Source organism: Habropoda laboriosa, unplaced genomic scaffold (genome assembly GCF_001263275.1).
Source record: "Habropoda laboriosa isolate 0110345459 unplaced genomic scaffold, ASM126327v1 scaffold33, whole genome shotgun sequence".
NCBI lineage: Eukaryota > Metazoa > Arthropoda > Insecta > Hymenoptera > Apidae > Habropoda > Habropoda laboriosa.
In genome coordinates this window covers 1,508,609-1,523,965 of record NW_017100187.1, presented here as the reverse complement: position 1 = coordinate 1,523,965, position 15,357 = coordinate 1,508,609, and the positions used below count along the sequence as shown (strand labels likewise).

The 15,357-nt window shown below is 30.6% G+C and overlaps 4 protein-coding genes across 4 annotated transcripts; 2 read left to right on the top strand and 2 right to left on the bottom strand.

The window, feature by feature from the left end:
• Positions 1–1,257: 1,257 nt before the first annotated feature.
• On the top strand, positions 1,258–3,086 carry LOC108579469 (GDP-fucose protein O-fucosyltransferase 2). Its single transcript, XM_017943014.1, has 8 exons — positions 1,258–1,415; positions 1,491–1,627; positions 1,707–1,832; positions 1,892–2,159; positions 2,229–2,421; positions 2,482–2,659; positions 2,731–2,860; positions 2,936–3,086. Exons 1-8 carry the CDS (start codon positions 1,258–1,260, stop codon positions 3,084–3,086), a joined length of 1,341 nt encoding a protein of 446 aa, XP_017798503.1.
• A 139-nt stretch (positions 3,087–3,225) lies between these two features.
• LOC108579556 (biogenesis of lysosome-related organelles complex 1 subunit 6-like) lies at positions 3,226–4,275 on the bottom strand. The gene is made up of 6 exons (XM_017943120.1): positions 4,211–4,275; positions 3,999–4,095; positions 3,738–3,848; positions 3,593–3,680; positions 3,416–3,502; positions 3,226–3,342 (listed from the first exon to the last, which is right to left on the bottom strand). The coding sequence occupies exons 2-6, from the start codon at positions 4,061–4,063 to the stop codon at positions 3,226–3,228; spliced, it is 468 nt and encodes a 155-aa protein (XP_017798609.1). The 5' UTR covers positions 4,064–4,095; positions 4,211–4,275.
• Positions 4,276–4,471: 196 nt separating this feature from the next.
• On the top strand, positions 4,472–6,916 carry LOC108579555. Its single transcript, XM_017943119.1, has 5 exons — positions 4,472–4,566; positions 4,803–4,943; positions 5,010–5,209; positions 5,289–5,468; positions 5,585–6,916. Exons 2-5 carry the CDS (start codon positions 4,811–4,813, stop codon positions 6,914–6,916), a joined length of 1,845 nt encoding a protein of 614 aa, XP_017798608.1. The 5' UTR covers positions 4,472–4,566; positions 4,803–4,810.
• Positions 6,917–7,572: 656 nt separating this feature from the next.
• On the bottom strand, positions 7,573–11,354 carry LOC108579468 (activating signal cointegrator 1). Its single transcript, XM_017943013.1, has 11 exons — positions 11,204–11,354; positions 11,012–11,124; positions 10,870–10,937; positions 10,699–10,801; positions 10,361–10,628; positions 9,995–10,298; positions 9,762–9,925; positions 9,557–9,678; positions 9,269–9,460; positions 9,135–9,186; positions 7,573–7,639 (listed from the first exon to the last, which is right to left on the bottom strand). Exons 1-11 carry the CDS (start codon positions 11,278–11,280, stop codon positions 7,573–7,575), a joined length of 1,530 nt encoding a protein of 509 aa, XP_017798502.1. The 5' UTR covers positions 11,281–11,354.
• Between the last annotated feature and the right edge of the window lie 4,003 nt (positions 11,355–15,357).

Below are 15,357 nucleotides of genomic sequence, written 5' to 3'. Positions count from 1 at the left end.
TAAAAAGTTATTAAAATAATACTATATAGTATACTTGAATGAGTGCACTGTGCAGTTTCTGCATTGCTCATTTCGTTTGAAAGTTAGAAATGCCATGTACTACTTCACGTTTTCTATATTGAGTGTAAAATAGTGTGTTTCATGTTGATATAAAGCACCTGTTTAGCTGTGATGTTAACAATAGAGAATTCATATAGAGATGCAAAACAGGAGGGAAATTAGTATAATAGACATGAATTTCGTGTTATATTTATTATAATGACAATTCAGTATTATGATATATACCAATGTTTGCTGACTATGAATTCTACTACTGGTTAACGTCATTGCTAATAAAATGTGAAAAGGAACTATAAAACAGCACACATTTAAAAACACAACGAGGCACAAATTTTGAGGGGGGTGGGGGGCGGGGACAGATCATTTCTGTGCCCAAAGAATACTGGAATCTTAAGCAACCAAATATTGGATCTGAGATTTCATGCAAGTATACGTGTGACAAACTAAAATCATGAAAAAAGGATGATAACAAAAAACATAGTTATCGAATGAATAATTATAACGATAATATTATTATCGCTACCACTACTGCTGCTAGTGCTATTACTATGACTATTACTATTATTACACTACCATTAGTGCTACCATTATCATAACTATTACTACAACTACAGCTACTATTATTACCAATATAAATTGTCCTTGTAATTTTTATATGCCAAGTGTATACTTTAATAGGATAAATGGAAAAGTATGGCAAATGTGTCACAGTAAATGTAACATAATAGCCCTGCTTAATATAAGGAGGGCACAAACTATGTTAACTGAACTATGAATTATAAATATTGTATAAGATGATAAATAATAATTATTATTATCATTATTATAATTATTATCAATTGAATTAGCAAATTGTAATCTACCCATCAACCACTTTCAAACAAGGGAGATTTAAGTCTGTAATTCGTGTATAACAAAAATCAAGCTGTACAATGTTGTTATTATTGCTGTTGTTTTTTACTATCCTTAATCTCATTACTTAAGAGAAATATCTTTTAAAAAAAGAAAAAAAATGTATAGGAAAGGAACAAAGAACCTCAAATGATCTTAAAAACACAAGTTTATTTATTATATATTTTATTACAATTAATTTATACAGCTGTATAACGTTATGCGAAGTATTTTTTATATTAATTCATATTGTTACTTGAAAGCTGCTCTTCTTGATCTATCGCACGTGTAAAATATAACCTCAAAATGTTGGATTTGTTATTATCCTTAAGAGTATTGTACTTTATATTATTTTTAATTAATTTTACACAAACTACCGTTGAAAATGAATTTTGTGATTCTTTAAATGAATACGAAGAGAATAATAATAAATGCAATGTTCAGTCACGCTATTCACGAAACCGGTTTGAAGTTTTTCTTTATTTCATTTATATTGCATTAAAATTAACATATTTTTTACATAAGTAATAATTTTTCAGTTACATTCTTTACGATGTTAATCCTGTGGAAGGCTTTAACCTAAGAAGAGATGTTTATATTCGTACCGCAATTTTTATAAAAAATTTAATTGAAGAAAACAAAGAATTTAAATGGCAATTGGTTTTGCCACCATGGGGTAATTTTACAATGCATTCATAATTTTGTGTTGTTTATTAATAATAAATTTTGCCCTGTCCTTCCTTTCTTTTTTATAGGCAATTTATACCATTGGCGAAGTAAGCACATTGGATCTCAAGCACAATTACCTTGGGGATTATTTTTTGACATTGCAAGCTTACAGAAATATGTACCAGTTATTGAAATGTATCAGTTTTTGCAAGGTATAAGGTTTCATCCACTTATTATTAATCACAAAGTAAATGGAAATTTACTTTTCCAGAGTATCCTTCAGAAAATGAAGAAACAAATCTTGATATTGTATATATTTTACAAAACGATGACGAAATGTTCAAAACGGGTATATTTAAAGACAAAAATGAAATAATAAAATGTAATGATAAATCACTACAGTTTCATAAAGTAGAATCTAACAAATATGTTGGATATTTTTGGGGATATCACAATGTAACTTCAAAAGTTATTAAGTGTGTCAAATATCATGGTACGGTATTATATCTTAAGCAAAATCTTAAGCCTAATGTTTATAGGTGAGAAGATATTACTCATATTTCATTTATAGCATTTCATCTAAATAATCAGTTAACTTATTCATATAGGTCTGTAATGTTTGATCACATGGAAATTGCACTACATGATTTATATGGTACAAAGGAATATTGGAGTGCTAGACGTAGTATGCGATATAATTCTGAGTTATATGATATTGCAAATGAGTTTAGAAAAAACTTTCTTAATTCAACCGACGAGCATGATAAAACGAACCGACCAAAAGATTGGACTAAAGAAGAGGTACTTAATTTCATCGAAGTTAGTAACAAAATTTAGATTAGGACAAATTTTTAATTATAGAATAAAAGAGATGCAATTGGAGGGCCCTACTTATCAGTTCATTTAAGAAGACGTGATTTTTTAATTGGACGTTCAGCAACAGTACCAACAATAAAATCTGCTGCTTCTAAGTTAAAAAAGAAGTTAAAGAAACTTCAGTTGAATCTGTTGTTTGTTGCTACAGATGCTGTAGAAGAAGGTAAATTATCTCTAAATTTGAATAAAATACTAACTGTTTTGCATGTTTATTAATCTTATCAATTTTTTTAGAATTCAATGAACTCAAAGGATACTTATCTGACTACACAGTTTTTAGATTTATTCCATCAGATTATGTATTAAATAAATTTAAAGATGGCGGAATTGCAATTATTGATCAAATAATTTGTTCTTATGCCAGGTAGGAATTAACAATAATATAATCCGCTTATTTTGCTATAAGTAAGAACAATGTAACATAAGCATGTATTTTTAGGTATTTTATAGGAACACATGAATCAACATTTACATTCAGGATACAGGAAGATAGGGAAATTATTGGTTTTTCTACTACAACAACATTTAATCATTTATGTAAAGGTACTGAGAAATGTGACTCCACTGGACAATGGGAAATTGTTTGGTAACAAAAAAAAAATCTAAATTGTATTAAGTGACAAAATCAATTGACTGAATTTAAATACACATTTCAGTGTAAGTGATGTATGTACAAAAACAATGTTTTTCTATACATCTATGTATCTTTACTGACATTGGTTATTTTCCTTAACTTATCACTGGTTTACCGATTAATTCTTGTTCACGACGAAGTTCTTGCTCTCGTTGTTGTTCCCTATTTAAGACCTCTTTTTGTTTTATTTGTTGCAGTCTCAATACTCGTTTCTGTACAAAAGTAACATGTGTATTAGGATCAGCATTAGAAACATAAGTAGATAGTACATAAATTACAACTCACTTGTAACTTTAATGTTCTTTCATGAATGGAAACCATCTCTTTTTTCATTGTAACTAATTTTCCTTGACTAGTTTTCACAGTCTGAAACTGCATTACTAAAAATTTATTACATAAAATTCATCATTCAATGATTTGAAGTGCCATTTCTCAAGGCAAATAAATTATGTTAATAATCACCATTTCATCCAGTTGGACATCATCAAAAGTTTCTTGAAGTTTTTTGTTCTCAATCTGCATCTTATCATACAAAGTCTCTTGCTTGACCCTAAACAAATATAATAAAAGACAGAGATTCAAAAAGTACTCTTTTATTTTTTCTTACCTTACTTCATCTAGTTTTTTTTTAACATGTTCAAATCGATCTTGACACATGCTTAAAAGTCCTTCACTTAATTTCTTTGCAGCCTCTGTAACATCCACTTCATCTTCTTCGCTATAAAATTCAGAAATTGAAGTGTGCATTTTATACAGCCAATATGCTACACTATTCGTTTTAGATATAAAAAGTTTATTGCTATCCAAATATATACATAACTTATTAATGTTTATAAACATAAAATAAACAATAAAAACAGAAGCTTACCTATCATGTTTTTCTATTTGCGATTGAAGCTCCTTTACTTCAGCCTCTTTTATATCTGTCATCATTTTGAGTTCTGTTTGAGTATCACTGCTACTCGCTAAATTGCAATATAAAAAGAATTAAATGAAAATTCAATGTAATCAATAACATTCACTGTAAGTTTGACATTTGTTAGGTTAACAATAGTCGTCTGACATGAATATCAACCGTACTTGTAACTCCGATCACATTTTTGGAAACTCATCTCTAGCGTCAATGCTTGCATCTCTAGTATATGTTTGTTCCATGTTCGTGACATAACTCGAACATAACCAAGAAAAAAGTCGCAAAGAAAAATATTTACTATTTATAAAGTGATATAATATGTCTCTAAAACACAATGAAAAAGTCGATGGACGTTTTTACTTGAGATGGAGCATTTTCCAAAAAGAGAATATATTATGGTAGCTCCAGGAGTAAACACTGTAGCAGTGCTTCTAAATATAGGATTTATTTTTAGGTTGGAGCTAGCCATAGTTTGAATCAAGAATTTGATCTAAAACTGCATTTCTAGACGGTTTTGTAATAGGTGTGAAAGATCTCTATTTCTGAATGACATTTGCAGTCTTGTTTTTAGTTTCCATTAATCTAGCATTTGCATTATTTCTAAACAATATTACTGCTTAACTATCAAATTTTTATTATTTTGTCGAAACCTTCTGCTTTGAGTGTTTTGTTTGTATAAAATAATTTAGACAGTTTTGTAGGTGATTGTTAGAAATATGTGGAAACAACAGAGATGAGAGATATATATTTTTTTTACAGTGACAAAAATGGCGAATGATTTAATATTGAGAAGCAAAGACAGATTACAAGAAATTAGTATGAAATTAGAACAAAGTCATTTGGTTTATCTACAAACAGATGATAGTCCTTTAAAATTACAACAACGTCATAAACTTGAAGGTAAATATATAGTGAAGAAGTGTAATAATTCATTGCTTTATTTTCAATAAATTTTTGTAATTCTAGGTTTTATTAAAGAGTATCTCTGCCTTGTTCCAAATGAGAATAAATATATATTTCAAGAAACTGCAGATATATTGCATAGATCAGCAGCTACACTGCAAGACTTTAGTGGATATAGAGCTGCTACTGCCTGGAGTGCTATTTCTTTGTATGCTGCTAATCTTTTAGCCCAACCTTGGAGAAAAGAATATAGAATATTAAGGGTTAATATTTTTTGTGATCCATAACATAAGTGTTTCAAATTGTAAGATGTCAAATTAATTTGTCTCTTTTTAATACCAGACTTATAGTGGATATTACAAGCATGAAGTAGAAGCAAATTTAATAGGAGCAGAATTAATGTTTGAACAAATGGGATACAAACATACAGGGTTAGGAGTGCTCACTTTGGAGGGTCCTATTGATCCTGACAAAGTATCTAGTATAAGCAGAGATGCAATAGTTGCTTTTGTCGAATGCCAGGTACTAGCATTTATCATAATACTATTTGTTTATCATAATACAGTATTATAATACTATTACTGCTTTACTGCATTACTGTTAACATTTAAATGATAGAGTTACAATTTTACATGCAGATATTGAAGCAAATATGGGAGAGTGTTTCTCAGAATTGTACCATCTCATGGTTGGAAGTTTTAGAGTTTCGGGAAAATCACGTTAGCACACCAGAACAAGCAATTAGAGCATTGAACTATCGTTTCCTGGAAAAAATGCATCAAAATCGAGTAAAAGCAGAGAACTATAGAGACTATCATTATTCACAGCCCACTTGTATAGATGCAGCGTCGCCATCGGTTCCCTATCACATTATGCCTCCGAATTACAATATGCCAATGCCTGCTTGTCAGTCAGACTATAGATACATCGAAGACACGAACCCGATACCTGGAAGTTATAGATATTTTCAGCCGATGGATCATGGTTTTGTAAATCGATGTAGTGCCTATGGATGTTTACCACACGGTAACAAATATTTGAGCAGTGTCAATCCTTACTATACTACAATGCCAGGATACACAAGAGTGCCGACAGGTAGATTAATTGAGCTCGATATGCCAATGTCGGTCGCGAATTACGATAAGCTGCACAATCGAAAAACGTCCCACCGAATATCAGATTTGGACGAGGTAGATTTTTATAAAAGACAATCCAGCGATGGAGATCATTACGATTATGGTAGAATCGATAAAAAATCCGTAAAATCTGTCGGAAATGAAAAAAACAATTATGACTCGTGGGATTTTGTGTATAGAAATTTAGAAAGTTTAGGATACTCTAAAGACGTCGGCAATCGAGAAGATATTTTACACAAACGGGAATGCGATCCTCTGTTATTTAAACAAAATGACAACGATGAGAAGTATAGTCCATATCGTTTTGAAAAAAAAAGAAGCGGAAGAATTGATAACAATGAGGTTGATACGTCTATGACGAATGGTCGACATTATCACCACGACACGTTACCATTTAAAAAGAAGTCTTCTTCCTTCGATTTAATGGATTCCAACAGATATCACGATACATCTTCAGAAGGTCATTTATCTCACCATAATAAAGAAAAAAGGCACAGCAGTCAAACGCTTCCAATTCAACGTTCCCACCGATCGTCAGATCAAATTGTAAAAATTGCGGATAGTTTAAAGAATTTGGGACTTTCTTATTTTGGGAAAGAGAACGAAATGGAAGATGGAAATATGAAGTGGAATTGTGCGACTTGCACGTATCTTAATTCATCTCCGAAGGAAATTTGCGAGATGTGTGGAAAGTCTAGGCACAAAGGAAACGAGGACAAACCATTAGCAAGTGGTGGAAAAGAATGTCCAAGGTGTACATTAGTAAACGAGCAAAATGTCTCGAAATGTGAAGCCTGTGGTATCAGTTTAAAAGATTCACCTACTTACATTTAGATGAACTATTTGAAACAAGTATCCCTGTGTCCTTTTCCATGTGTTTAAATTTTTTTTAAATTAAATGGTAAGTACATTTCCTGGATACTCGATACTGTCCTAATACGATTGTTCAAGGTATTTGAAAAAAATGTTAGTACTTATAATGCTTGTAATAGCAGATATAAGTGGTAACAATTTTTCTAAATCGCTTTATTTAGAGAAAAAATTTTACGAAGTATTATCGTATTGTTGTGTCCAGCGACTAACCATCGTAACGATGTAATTGAACGTGGGCTGGGCATAACAGTATTAACCGAATTTAAAATTTCTTAAAATATATGTATAATGGAAATATAAAATTATTTATTTAAAATTGTTTGAGTAGATTTGTGATATGGATACATTACTATTACAGTAATCTTGTGATGGCCTACAACTTGTTTACAAAGAATAAAAATGGACATGTGCGGATACTATTTTATGTCGATTCAAATCAAACGTTTAGTTTTTTAAGCATCTTTTTTATAAAATTATTTTTTCACAAAAAAAGTAATTCACTATATGCTTTAAACCGTAATTTTTCAGTGAAATTATGTTTATAAGGTTAACGAATGTTATACTGATAAATTGCTATTAAAAATTATAATTATTGACTTGATTTGACAATATACCATTTAAGAATATCTGCATATGTTTAAAGATTGAGCTAGTAAGGAATTATCATCAAGAATATTTGATAGCCTAAATAGTTTGTATTACGAAAGGTTATATAAAAATTATTTATTCTAGAACATATATATTGTATCCATAGCAAAAACTCAAAAAACTTGTATTTTAGAAAAAAATTATATGTTGAATATATTGGAATGTTATTTAGGAAAAGAATATTAACCTGTATTGTTATGATATACATACATATATATACACTTTGCAAGATTATAAGGTTATTATATTTTTTTCCGCGTAAAATTATGATTTATTGTTTTTGTTTATTAATTTTTATTAGAACTGATAAAATAAAATTAAACAAATGTCATTATATATGATGATAATGAAAGTTAGTTCTTTTTGTTATTATTTTATCTAAATTCAGAAAAGAAGAAGACATTCATAATTTTTTTTTAATGCTAGTCTATGCAATATTGGTCATAAAATTAATTACTCATACAAATATGGCTCAATTAAAAAATGGTTAAATCTCTTTCTTATTGACTAAACAATATCATTATAGAATTATAATACTTGTGTACCTTTAGAAAAGAAATGTAAATTAAATAATTGATAGAATGCACAGTATCCAGATTAATAAACATGTAATTTGAATCTATATATCCTGTTAATGCGTTTGAAGTATTTCAATTTAAAAATTGCATTAAGCAATTGTTAATTTTGTACTAAAATCTATCTGAGGTAGTTTGATATTTATTTATACATTCCTAGTGCATCTATATTAATACATAATACACTTTGTTTTCAGAAATTTATTTGTACCTTACTTTTATTTTAAAAAATAGATATAACCTTTACATATAGCTTTATTTATTATAATCGTGTGCTCTTTCATTGCATGTAATGGTGTTATAGCTTTATTTAATTTTGAACTAGCTTATAAGTACAAAGTTTTGTTTTTAATATTTCTAATTTGTTGAAGCTGTTATACAGGATAACTTGCATACTCCAGGAACTTTTAGTATTCTATAAATTGTTGCAGGATAATCTTCTAGATGCTCTAAAAACTTTAATATTAATTTGTAATTTACTTATCAACATTTTTAATCATAGACATTTATTGAGGATTATAGGCTAATGAAGGAAATCCCTTGTTATAAACTTTATAACGCCATATTTCGATGAAAAATGTTCCCTTTGTACTTCAAATGTATAGACTGTTTTAATGTAAAAGTGACTTTACTGAAATCTACTTTTAACGTTTACTAAAGTCTGATATTTTAACGGAAATATAAGAAAGCAGGTAATATTTTTTCATTGAATGCATGTAAGAAAAGGAAATGTGGAAAAAGAAATAAATGGTTAGTGTAAAAAAATATATATCTTGTAATGGCTATTGTAATACATATATTGCAAGCTATATGTACATTGTAATATATTCTATTATGTACAAATAATAAATAATATTTAATATACATTGTGAAAAAATGTACTTTATTTTTAATAGTAGGATATTTCTAATTACAAACTCTTAATATTAGAATAAATTTAGTTTTTATTTGTTGACATTTTTTCTATAATTTTAAGAGCGGCGTAATGAATTTTCTTGTCCAATTTATCTATATGCAACAATAGAAAGAAGTATTAAAATCACATTTAATTTAATATGCAAGATACATTAAAACTTGAAGAATTACTTACAAATTTTATGTGCTCCTTGCATTGGAAATTTAATTGGCAATGTATAAAAATTTTCACATATAAAAACATAAGGGCTATCACTCTCCCCTTCTGGATAAGACTTTCTGTATTCTTCTTGCGGCAAAACATCAACAACAGATACACATCCTAACAAACAACTCGTTGGATAACTCTCAGGAAATTTGAGTTTTTCTATAAAATATTAACGTAATTAATTGTAAACAATCGTAATAGGTATCATTATAATAGAAGCTTATTTTTTGTTCATAGGTTTAAAATGATGCTAACCATCTTTTAAAACACGGTAATAATGTTCCATATTTGAAATTTCTTCTTTGGTTGGAGTTTTAGATGCTGCAGCAATCCACAATCTTCCTCTATGCGACGAGTACCAAATACGACCTTCATGACTGTAATATTTATAAAGTATTAAAAAAATATTGCAGATTGAATGTTGATATAGTTAATTAATTGTAACAAAATTAGACTTTACACTTTTATTCCAGCTACTAATAAGGATGCATAAGGTTGATGCATGCTCAAACATAAACCAGGATCACACATTTCTAAAAATTCTTTATCTTGAACAACATTCCTTGTCTTTAAAGGAATGTTTGCTTTCAACATTTGTAGTTCAGACTCATCTGATTCTATGTACTGTGTAATAATAGTTCAGTATAAGTAATTATATTAATATATTAAAGATTTTGTTAGTAATATTTTTACCATTGGACGATTAAATTCTATATTTGGGCAAATATTACTACTACTATCACTGAATGACTCTAGGATGTCTTGAAACTGTTCTTCATTGAATTCATTAAAGTCCTCAACTGAATTGTCTTCTGTTACTTCTCTGCCTGTAAAATCAAAGTTTATATGAAGTTTTCTATTTAGACGTGACATATGTTTTGTTTGACTCATGTTTTCTTCAAACTTCTTTGATTTTTCCCGTTGCTCAGCTGTTAACCACATATTACTTGACTGATAATAGTCACATTCATCATCAATTATTTTTGTGCATTGCACTCTGCAAAATAACGGAATCAGTTAGAATTTTATCTTCGTATAAAAGAATTATATAATGCGTACCCATTGCGATCATATTCTATAAGTTTGTCTCTTTGTTTTATGGATTCTTCCAGATATTTATTAGGTTTCTGGTTCATCAATTTATTGTACAATTGATCAGCTTGTCTCTTTGTACTATTAATAGTGGCTTCTTCTTCATGTGAACATACAAGTTCTCCACAAAAAAAGCAAGGTCCAGACCCTTCTTGAAAGCAAACTATTCTACCACAGTTGAGGCAATTGTTAATCAATGCATGTCTCTTTGCTTCACAATCACATTTATGTCTACCTGAAATGTTTTTATATTATTTCTAGTATTGTAATTGCATATATTTTGATTATTCTTGCATATAAAATACCTTTTAATAAAACTACTGTTTTATCTTGGCCTTCTTGAGAATACAAATTCACAAATTTAGATTTCTTCTTATCTATTTTTTCTACTTTTACAGTTTCTTGCATCTAAATAGACAATGTTGAAGTTTAATTCATTATTATAATCTTTGGATAAAACACAAATATTGATTTACCTGTTTGTTTTTTTTATTTTCCTTTGTCTTCACTTCTCCTTTTTTATTAGCTTGATCTTTGATGATAGCTAAAATAATATACGGAATGGCAAAAAATGTTAAGTGATTTTGACATGTTTATGTAAAAAGTAAATATACAAACCTCTTTGTTTTTTCAAATCTACAATAAATTGTCTGTGCTCTTCATTATCAAAATTTAAAATGGATCCCAAATATGTTATCAGTTTGTCTTCCTTTTTTATTTCAGCTATATGTCTGACAAAGCATAAAATATTAGGTTTTTTTGGTTATAATAAACACGATAGAAAAATAAATTCTCTTTAAATTTACTTACCGCAATATGTAGCTTGGAATTGGCTTACCCAAAAGGTCATCCAGTTTGCGAGATATCCAACATTCCAAATTATCCATGTTGTTAATGTTTAAAATAATTTTTTACAAATTTTAACACAATCTGTGTCACGGAAAAATGACAGGTTTTAGCAAAATTCTAAAACAATGGCAAAAAGTAACCACAAAATATTTAATTACAGAAAAGTATCGATAGTGTTGAATTCTTAACACTTTGATTGTATTTTATTTGATTATTGAGTCAAACAGTATCCTTTTTCGGTTAACAAAATCTTCGTTTCCGAAATTTGTTCTATAACACCGAGTCTCATAGATCTATATGGAAATCCTAGAACTAACACAAATGAAGATGGACAGTGGCTCTATGTGAAATGACGTTGTACGCATTTAGCTAACAAGTAAGTTAGACGAATATAAAATATTTATTTAAAAATCATACCTTAATTAAAACTTTAATAAATTTTTTAATATTTTCGCCATTTTGATAAATTTCGATTTCTTTAAATTCATTGTCAAACAATAGTGGCATCTACAGGCAGACTTCGTACTTAATTTCAAATTTAAATTAAAAATAATCATTTTAGAAAAAATAAAAATCCGCCCTATTGAGACCTGATATTAGAATCCCTAATGACTCTTTAAAAGGCATAAATTATAACTATAATATTGCAGTAATGAAAAAGAAACAAGTTTAATTATTATTATTTTAGTCTCAAGTTAAAATCGATGTTATGTTAAAATTGCGTTTTTCTGAATGCCAGTGCCGCGGAACTTAAAAAGTTCGCATAGGTTAGCGCAAGACCTTCGGGACATTTAACAAACGAATCTTCCTGTAGTTAAATTTGCATAGCTAGTCGGTCGTACGTGTCGACATAGTCACGTATTCGTGCACACATGAGCCGAGTCTCAATTTCTGCTGGTGTTGCATAACAATTACTGCACCACGACCGATATCTTCGTCGCGTTTCACGCGTCCATTAGAATTGACCCACGTGTTTGGTAGTTTTATGAGGTTACATTACATAGTGCAGTTTACTTAGAAAAATGATTCACAAATGTATAGACGTTATTAATTTGCTCGAAATGGCTTGATAATTTTTGTTTTGAGCTAATTTTTGAAGTAATCAATCAAATAGTTAAAAAAATAGAAAAAAACGAAAGCAACCACAAGTAGGAAGAAATGCTGCCATGCGCAACCAATAATTTTTTTCTGCTTTAAACTTCCGTTATCAAAGTAGGAAGTGTTAATGCGCCTTCAGGAAATCATTTCTGTATTACGTTACACCGAATTCAGTACTTAAAACAATTTTTATTTCGTAAATAATAATACTTGTAATTTGTAATTCCGAGTTTCCTTTCTTAATTATTTCCATGATTTATATCAAGACAACTTTGTTACGTTCGTTAACCAAAGAAACGCCAGTGGTTAATATCACGTCCTTTTTTATCAACGATCTCGTTATTAACGTAATTGAATTAAAGTAACGCTTAACGGCGTTTATCAAGTTCTTTCTTCCTCGAAACGTTAAAAAAAAAAAAACTCTCAGTGAAATAACGAACGGCGTCATGCGTTCTTTACCCTAATGTTTCAGTGTCACCAAAATTTTATGTTACTTTTTACGGTCAACGCGATATCGTCCGAGGTATAAGCGACAATAGAAATTGCAGTTTAGTGCAGCTGCGTGCACTTGAGCCAAGACAATGTAAAATAGGTCGCATCTCGAATTGTTCTATTAAGATGGATCACAATATATCGTAATTCACTTTCAATAGAGTTGCATCGTGGATTGTTAATTCGACGAAAAACATCGACTACATAATGTAACACGTTGAAATAACACGTTTTACTTTGTAAAAAACGAAGTTTTTCAGGTATAACAAATTTTTTTTTCCTGTACAAAACGAGAAATAGTTAATAGACGAATAATGTATATTACAGGTTAGGATTATTCGAGACGAGTTATTAAGTCGATTGACTTGTTAGATGATGAAAGGTTCCTGTACAATGAACTTTCCATATCATTCCGTATCGGGATCATTTGATAATTACTTTCAATCGACGGTTTCATTTGGTCGGATGCTGTTGAAAGGCGTCTTCATTATTCGCACGTACAATGCTCGAATTATGCTATAATAAAGTCTGAATGATACCAACAGATTCACGGTTCCATCCTTCGTCCCTCTAATCTGCCGCCTTAAAATTCGCGTCAGCTAAATAAATTCGTCTTATCGCCTGGAATATCCGTCCAAGTAAAATTTACCCTCAAATATCACTCTTATCATATATGTATATATGTACAATCAAATCTTTAAATTTCGATGTGTTTTGCAGGTAACAATTCGCAAGATTTTTTCGTGAATGGTTTTGTTATGGAAAAATGAACGTAATACCAATCATAGAGTACTTTTCGTTTACATAACATACTTTATAAAGACTCGCTACTAATTATCTGCAACGAGTCATCGTAAACATTACGCCAAAAGAGCAAACTGGCTTGATAACCGGTATCTTATCACACATTGATTCGATACGATCGGTGGAGAATTCAATCGAGATAAAGTGGACGATAAAAGTAGCATGTTTCCTATATCCTGTGGATAGCTGATAGAATAAAGAATATTATTCGAGATGTGTATCTTTATTACAGAATAGATCATTTGGAAGTGACGTGGTGCAAATGATTACTCGCCAAGTGGGTAACAAAAATGTATTTATTTAAACGTAATGCTTAGACTAATTTCAAATGTACTATGTGATGCGCTTGCAGAGAATGTTTACGACAAAAGGCCTCGTGCCTTTTTCGGGGCTCCCTTAAGTAGGCCCTTTTCCCTGGGAAAGTCCCAGGAAGTGGAGGCGCGGGCCTGCATTGCCGAGGCAATACTCTTGTCCTCGAGGACGAAGAATCGAGAGATGTTTCTCCAAACATCTCTGAGTTTTCAGGCCTAAGTGCGTGGCCCTCCCCGTGGCGGTCGCCACAATCATTATAAATAATTCTGACGAAACGTTCTTTGACGCCTTGTTACGAAGTTGTTCTCGTATTCGTCGCGACAGATCTTTCTTCGCACCAAGGTGTTTTCCTTTTTGTCCTTTTTTTTATTGTTGCCGATACGATCTTATTATTATGCAGAACTCGCGATCTCTCGTCATCGTTATCAATGGAAATACATTTGCTAGCCGTTTCACCGGGACACGATATGGTATTTGTTTGGATTATTATACTTTCCGTTTTCCTTGTTCATTCACGCGATACCCGATGACTACGAAAGATTAGCTCGTTTCTCGACCACTTTGCTATCAATGTTAATGCTGCAATCGCGAAGAAAACATCTATTATAATACAAAAGTCTCTTGAAGCTGATCTAATCGAGAACATGCATGCTAAAAATGTATAACGTGACTTTTAAAAAGAATCTCAGTGGCTGTATTATATTATATTTGCATATCTGACATTACGCAGTATGTATTAATACAGTTTCACCGAGGCAGCTCATTAAGTAATTTCGTAGAATTAATCAATGACCACTGTAGAGAAACTTCTATACGTTAACAGGAGTGGTTTCTCTAAAATAGCCATCAGTAAATCAGATAGAGGATGATCTCTGTTTCGTTTAGAGCGAGCTTTACCCACATACTGCATTTTTTCTTTTATAACTTTCTATACACGTTCCACTAACGCCTACGTAAATAGTAAGCCTGTGCTGGTAATGCATGCATTCAATTTGCATTAGTCAGTAGGCGTATTTATTATTATGGTGATTTATGACACGAACAAATTCCTTTATTCGTTTTCTATCCCTTAAGTAGCAATAGAAAGTGAAAAAAGAAAGATGAAGTTCGTAGTGCCTGCAAAATCGTTCTGTCAGGTTTAATTTATCGTTCGAAGGTTATTTCTATTCTTATAAATTGTATATGTTATTGAAAATCGTTTCCAAATTGCTTTCGTAAAAAATAATATTATATTTATTAATACATTACATAAGAAATCTACGTTTAAATTAGGCGCCAGGCGTTAACCAATCGCGTGCGTGGGATGCAGGGTGGGCAAGTGGCGCGAAGTTCGCCGCTACGTTCGAAAGTACGCGAAGTTTGTCGAAGAAGTCCGACGCGTACGCAATTCGTCACAGTCGCCCGGCGAA

Excerpts from the sequence above, each read along its gene's own strand:
- LOC108579469 (XM_017943014.1), top strand. The coding sequence starts at position 1,258 with ATGTTGGATTTGTTATTATCCTTAAGAGTATTGTACTTTATATTATTT. Across the intron at positions 1,416-1,490 it reads TCACGCTATTCACGAAACCG|TTACATTCTTTACGATGTTA; the intron begins GTTTGAAGTTTT and ends ATAATTTTTCAG. Across the intron at positions 2,160-2,228 it reads CTTAAGCCTAATGTTTATAG|GTCTGTAATGTTTGATCACA; the intron begins GTGAGAAGATAT and ends TTATTCATATAG.
- LOC108579556 (XM_017943120.1), bottom strand. The coding sequence starts at position 4,063 with ATGATGACAGATATAAAAGAGGCTGAAGTAAAGGAGCTTCAATCGCAA. Across the intron at positions 3,849-3,998 it reads CAAATAGAAAAACATGATAG|CGAAGAAGATGAAGTGGATG; the intron begins GTAAGCTTCTGT and ends TGAATTTTATAG. Across the intron at positions 3,343-3,415 it reads AAAGAACATTAAAGTTACAA|AAACGAGTATTGAGACTGCA; the intron begins GTGAGTTGTAAT and ends ACTTTTGTACAG.
- LOC108579555 (XM_017943119.1), top strand. The coding sequence starts at position 4,811 with ATGGCGAATGATTTAATATTGAGAAGCAAAGACAGATTACAAGAAATT. Across the intron at positions 5,210-5,288 it reads AAGAATATAGAATATTAAGG|ACTTATAGTGGATATTACAA; the intron begins GTTAATATTTTT and ends TTTTAATACCAG. Across the intron at positions 5,469-5,584 it reads TTGCTTTTGTCGAATGCCAG|ATATTGAAGCAAATATGGGA; the intron begins GTACTAGCATTT and ends TTTTACATGCAG.
- LOC108579468 (XM_017943013.1), bottom strand. The coding sequence starts at position 11,280 with ATGGATAATTTGGAATGTTGGATATCTCGCAAACTGGATGACCTTTTG. Across the intron at positions 10,938-11,011 it reads AGATTTGAAAAAACAAAGAG|CTATCATCAAAGATCAAGCT; the intron begins GTTTGTATATTT and ends ATATTATTTTAG. Across the intron at positions 9,187-9,268 it reads GCAAGGAGCACATAAAATTT|ATAAATTGGACAAGAAAATT; the intron begins GTAAGTAATTCT and ends TGTTGCATATAG.